Below are 4,245 nucleotides of genomic sequence, written 5' to 3' on the forward strand. Positions count from 1 at the left end.
AATCTGCAGACCGAAGTCCTTGGATGATGGCAGCAACAAAAAAAAAAAAAAAAAATGCAATTTGGCACATGCATTTTGAATTTGGCACTTGAGGTAGATATACATTTTTATTACCCTTTCTAAAGCCATAAAATGACTAGCGACTACCTGTTTGAGGATGCAGAAGAAGCATAAGAAAAGCAAAATAGTTTATAGCATAAAAGTCAGAACAAGCTATAGTGGGGATGAGAAGATTACAATTTAATGGGGCTCAATATTTGATTACATCATATTCCTCAGTTGCCATAGAAACAAAACCACATTTTTGAAAAAGACTCTAATGGGGCCAGGCAGGCATACATCTTAAAAAAAAAAAGACTGAATTAAAATGATAGCACAGAATGGCAATGAAAGCTCTTGCAATTGCAGTATCTGGATGGATAAATGAGGGAAGCACACAGATAACAGGTGGAGTGGAATGCAGACACCTCATTTGGGCTGATTGAAGCAAACTCCAAATTGCAAAAGAAAAAAATGATATTTGTGTCTTTGGGGCTCTCTCTTTATGACCAGATCCTAAATGCTGGTTTCCTATGGAACTGTGGGCGTCTTGTGGACTGAAGGACAGGGCACAATAGAGCAGGCTCTGGATAACATCTGGTGGGGGAGAGAGAAAGAGAGAGAGAGGCAAAGAGACAAGAGCTGGATACAGGGACAGAGGCAGAAACAGGCAGGAACAGAGAGAAAGAGATGGGGAAGGAAAGAGAGCAAGCAGAGAGGTGGGAAAACAGAGAAAGTGTGAGAGACAGGCACACAGACAGACAGAGATAGATCTTGCTGCCAATAATTGGAAGTCTGCTGGTGAGGGAGGCTCCCTTTCAGGAGGGCGCCCTGGAAAATTGTACTGTGAACCTTTAAAAACATTTGTACTGGAATTCTAATTCCAGGAATCTGTGCTGGGATTTTCATTAAGAGCCATTTATGTTTGAAAAATTCTGAAGGAAATAATTAATAATACCAGTGAAATTTAGGGACAGAAACTCAGGGAATACCCTGTGCCAAAGCACTTTACAATCATGCTCTGATTTAATCCTCCTGACAAGTTAGGAGGGAAGTACAGATACTGTCTCCATATTGCTGATGGGGAAACCAAGATCCCAAAGAAAATAAGCAATATGTGTGGGTTTAATAATGAAGTGGTAGACCCAGGATTTGAACCCAGGTCCCTCTGTGTAACCCATTGACATTAAATAAATCAAAATGTGGTTATAAGATAGATGTTTTATAGACATTAAAATTGTTTCTTAAAAATTTCAGTATCATGGAGAAAATGCTTATAATCAATGAGAAAACCAGGTCAGAAAAGTTGCATATTATATAATTTCAGCCATGTCATGCTATCTTTATATATTTGAAAAAAGGAAGAAAATTGTATATTTTAAAGTCTTCTGTCTGCTTTTCTATAGTTTTGTGTTTTAAAAAACACGTTTGTCAACTCTGCAGAGCTGAGGCTGCAGGTGGGGTGATATCAGGGTATTTTACTACAGTGGGATTTTCCTAAGATCAGACAAAACCCACTGAAAGCCAAGGAGATGTCCAGGAGCAGAGACACCTTCTGACCTTGGTGAGTAGGAGACCAGGATGTTCACCAGGACTGTTTCAGCTGAAATGGGGATCGCTGGGCCAGGGGTCAGCAGGGCCTCCTAAGTCCCTCTCCTCATTTTTCTTTTTCCTCCTTTCTGTCCTCCCTGCTCCTGCTCTTCCTCCTTTTCCTTCATCTCCCAACCCCCTCTTTATTTTCCTCTACTTAATCTCTGTTGGGGACTAAGGTCCACCAATATCTGTGTGTTGATTGAGTAAGCATCGGTCTCCTCCCCCNGACTTCACATCAACACTCAGATGTACATACGTAAATAAATTTGCTTTCAAGCTTTTATGGGGTGCTACCAAGTGGGTACACAGAAAATTAAAAGCAGCATGTTTATATCTTTTTAAGTAAATCAATATTATAGATATTTGCCTGAAACTAATGCTTATAGAATTCTCCAAAGAAACAGTGCCTTCCTTCCCCCTCTCTCAATCAAGCAGCACTAAGATTAAGCACAGCAAAGCCAGTCCTTCACATTAATGAAACCCACCTACATATTGCATTGCTCCACAAAAAAAAACGCAAACTCACAAGACAGCCTGAAATTTAGTAGCACTCCAATACTTGTAGCTTTGATTTGATAACTAAAAGAAAACTACTTGCTTTAAATTTAACATAGTAATTTCAATAATGGAATTAGAATCTAACTTGGAGAACAGCACTTTACTCCAATGTTATGTAGTATTTTAATTTAATATCATCACCTCTAGTCTCCAAAAGCATCCTGAATTTATTTTTTTAATTTTTGCAGTATTAGGAATTGAACCAAGGGACTCACACATGCTAGATAAGCTCTCTTCCACTGAGTCACATTCCCAGCCCAGCATTTTGAAATGTAATGTGAGAGTTAGAATACAGTTATTTTCAAATTCTTAAAAATTCTTACCTTTCTATTCGAATTTCAAGGGCTGTTCCAGTTTTGGAATTTTCTGGCACATGTTCAATTCTCAAAACAGTGTCTATAAAAGTGACTTTTACTCTTCTTAGTACTAGAATAAACAATTAATCATTAATGGAAGAACCATATATCTACTAAATAAAAAGTTCTAATAAAAGAAAAAATACTTGTTTGATAACAACTTACAAAATAAAAAAGCCAGATTTCTTTCCATTAAAAGTCCCAAATTCTGAGTTTTAAAATAGATATTACACTTACTGAACACGTACCCAAGCTACTGTTCAATAGATACTTAGAACAGTCACTAACACTGTCTGTTGAACTCCAATCACATCATTTTGCAAATGTAATAAATCAAACAAATGAGAGACTAGGGAAATAATTGCAATTAAATGAAATAACCCCAATTGTAAAGTTCTGAAATGAGAACATTAATTCTTTTAAAAAACACTCCAAGAGGGCTGCCTTACACAAGACTTAAGTTATTAAGGTACTAAATTGCTAAATAAAATTTGAATTTTTAGAGATGATCAATAATGTCAAACCTGTTTCGATGGTTTCAGCAAATTTTTCAAGCCCTTCAAAAGGCTGGGATCCTTCTCCTTGTTCATCTGTTAATTTTTGGCTAAGACATTCTTTTGCCAGTTGCATACTGCTGGTCATGAAACTTGACCAATACATAGGCTCAGAACCAGTTGCTACAGAAAATAAAGATTAATCCATAATTTCTCAAAATTTCAACAATGCCATTTCTTTGAATTTTCCACTTTTTTATTGCTGCATTATAGTTGTACATAATGATGAGATTTGTTGCTACATATTTGTACATGCATACAGTGTAACAATACAATTTGATCAATGTCATACTACCCTAATACTTCCCCCTCCCCCATTTCTTAAAATTAACATATTTCAAGTAGATTTATTATTAATATATAGTTATTAAGTTTGCATTTATGACACTTATTTTAAAGTCAATTAATGAGTTCAGGGAGGCTTTGAAAAAACAATCATTTTTTTCTAGTTCCGATGTATTGTGCAGATCTGTTATTGTAGCCTCAACTCAAATAGATTTTTAACACTAGGGTGTTACACAGGGAAACAATATTCTAGAAATTACTCTTGAGATTTAAATACCACCTTACAAAAGCAGATCACATGAAAAATTCCAGCGATATGTGATTTCACTATATATTTTACTTTTAGAAAATATTAATTCATACACTCATTCAACAAGAATTATTCTTGTACATGTATGTTACTGTTCTAAATACTACACAGCAGGGTTCAATGAACTTTCTCTCTTCTTTTTTTTTTTTTTGTTTCTGGACAGGGTCTTGCTAAGTTGACTAGGCTGGCCTCAAACTTGTTGTGATCTTCCTGTCTCAGTCTCCTGATTGGCTGGGATTACAGGGACGCGTCACCATGCCTAGTTCCTATTACTTTCTTTTCTTTTTGTTTTTAAATATTTTTTTCCCACAACACCTTACCCCATTAATTTTTTTTTTTTAATGTGGTGCTAAGGATCAAACCCAGGGCTTCACATGTGCTTGGCAAGCGCTCTACCAGTGAGCCCCAGCCTCTATTATTTTCTTTTAATCAGACAAAACCCATGGGAAGTCAGAAATGTCCAGCACTTCCCTCCTCTTTCCTGTACTACTGCTACCTCAGGAGATCCTTCCCAGGAGATGGGGATTCTGACGGCCTTGGTAACAGCCTG

The 4,245-nt window shown here is 36.6% G+C and overlaps 1 protein-coding gene across 1 annotated transcript; it reads right to left on the reverse strand.

Annotated features, from left to right (window-relative positions):
* Positions 1 to 1,885: 1,885 nt before the first annotated feature.
* On the reverse strand, positions 1,886 to 3,805 carry LOC125612945 (autophagy-related protein 2 homolog B-like). The gene is made up of 3 exons (XM_048792055.1): positions 3,071 to 3,805; positions 2,514 to 2,616; positions 1,886 to 1,922 (listed from the first exon to the last, which is right to left on the reverse strand). Exons 1-3 carry the CDS (start codon positions 3,204 to 3,206, stop codon positions 1,913 to 1,915), a joined length of 249 nt encoding a protein of 82 aa, XP_048648012.1. The 5' UTR covers positions 3,207 to 3,805; the 3' UTR covers positions 1,886 to 1,912.
* Positions 3,806 to 4,245: the final 440 nt, after the last annotated feature.

Source organism: Marmota marmota, unplaced genomic scaffold (assembly GCF_001458135.2).
Source record: "Marmota marmota marmota unplaced genomic scaffold, marMar, whole genome shotgun sequence".
NCBI classification, from domain to species: Eukaryota; Metazoa; Chordata; class Mammalia; order Rodentia; family Sciuridae; genus Marmota; species Marmota marmota.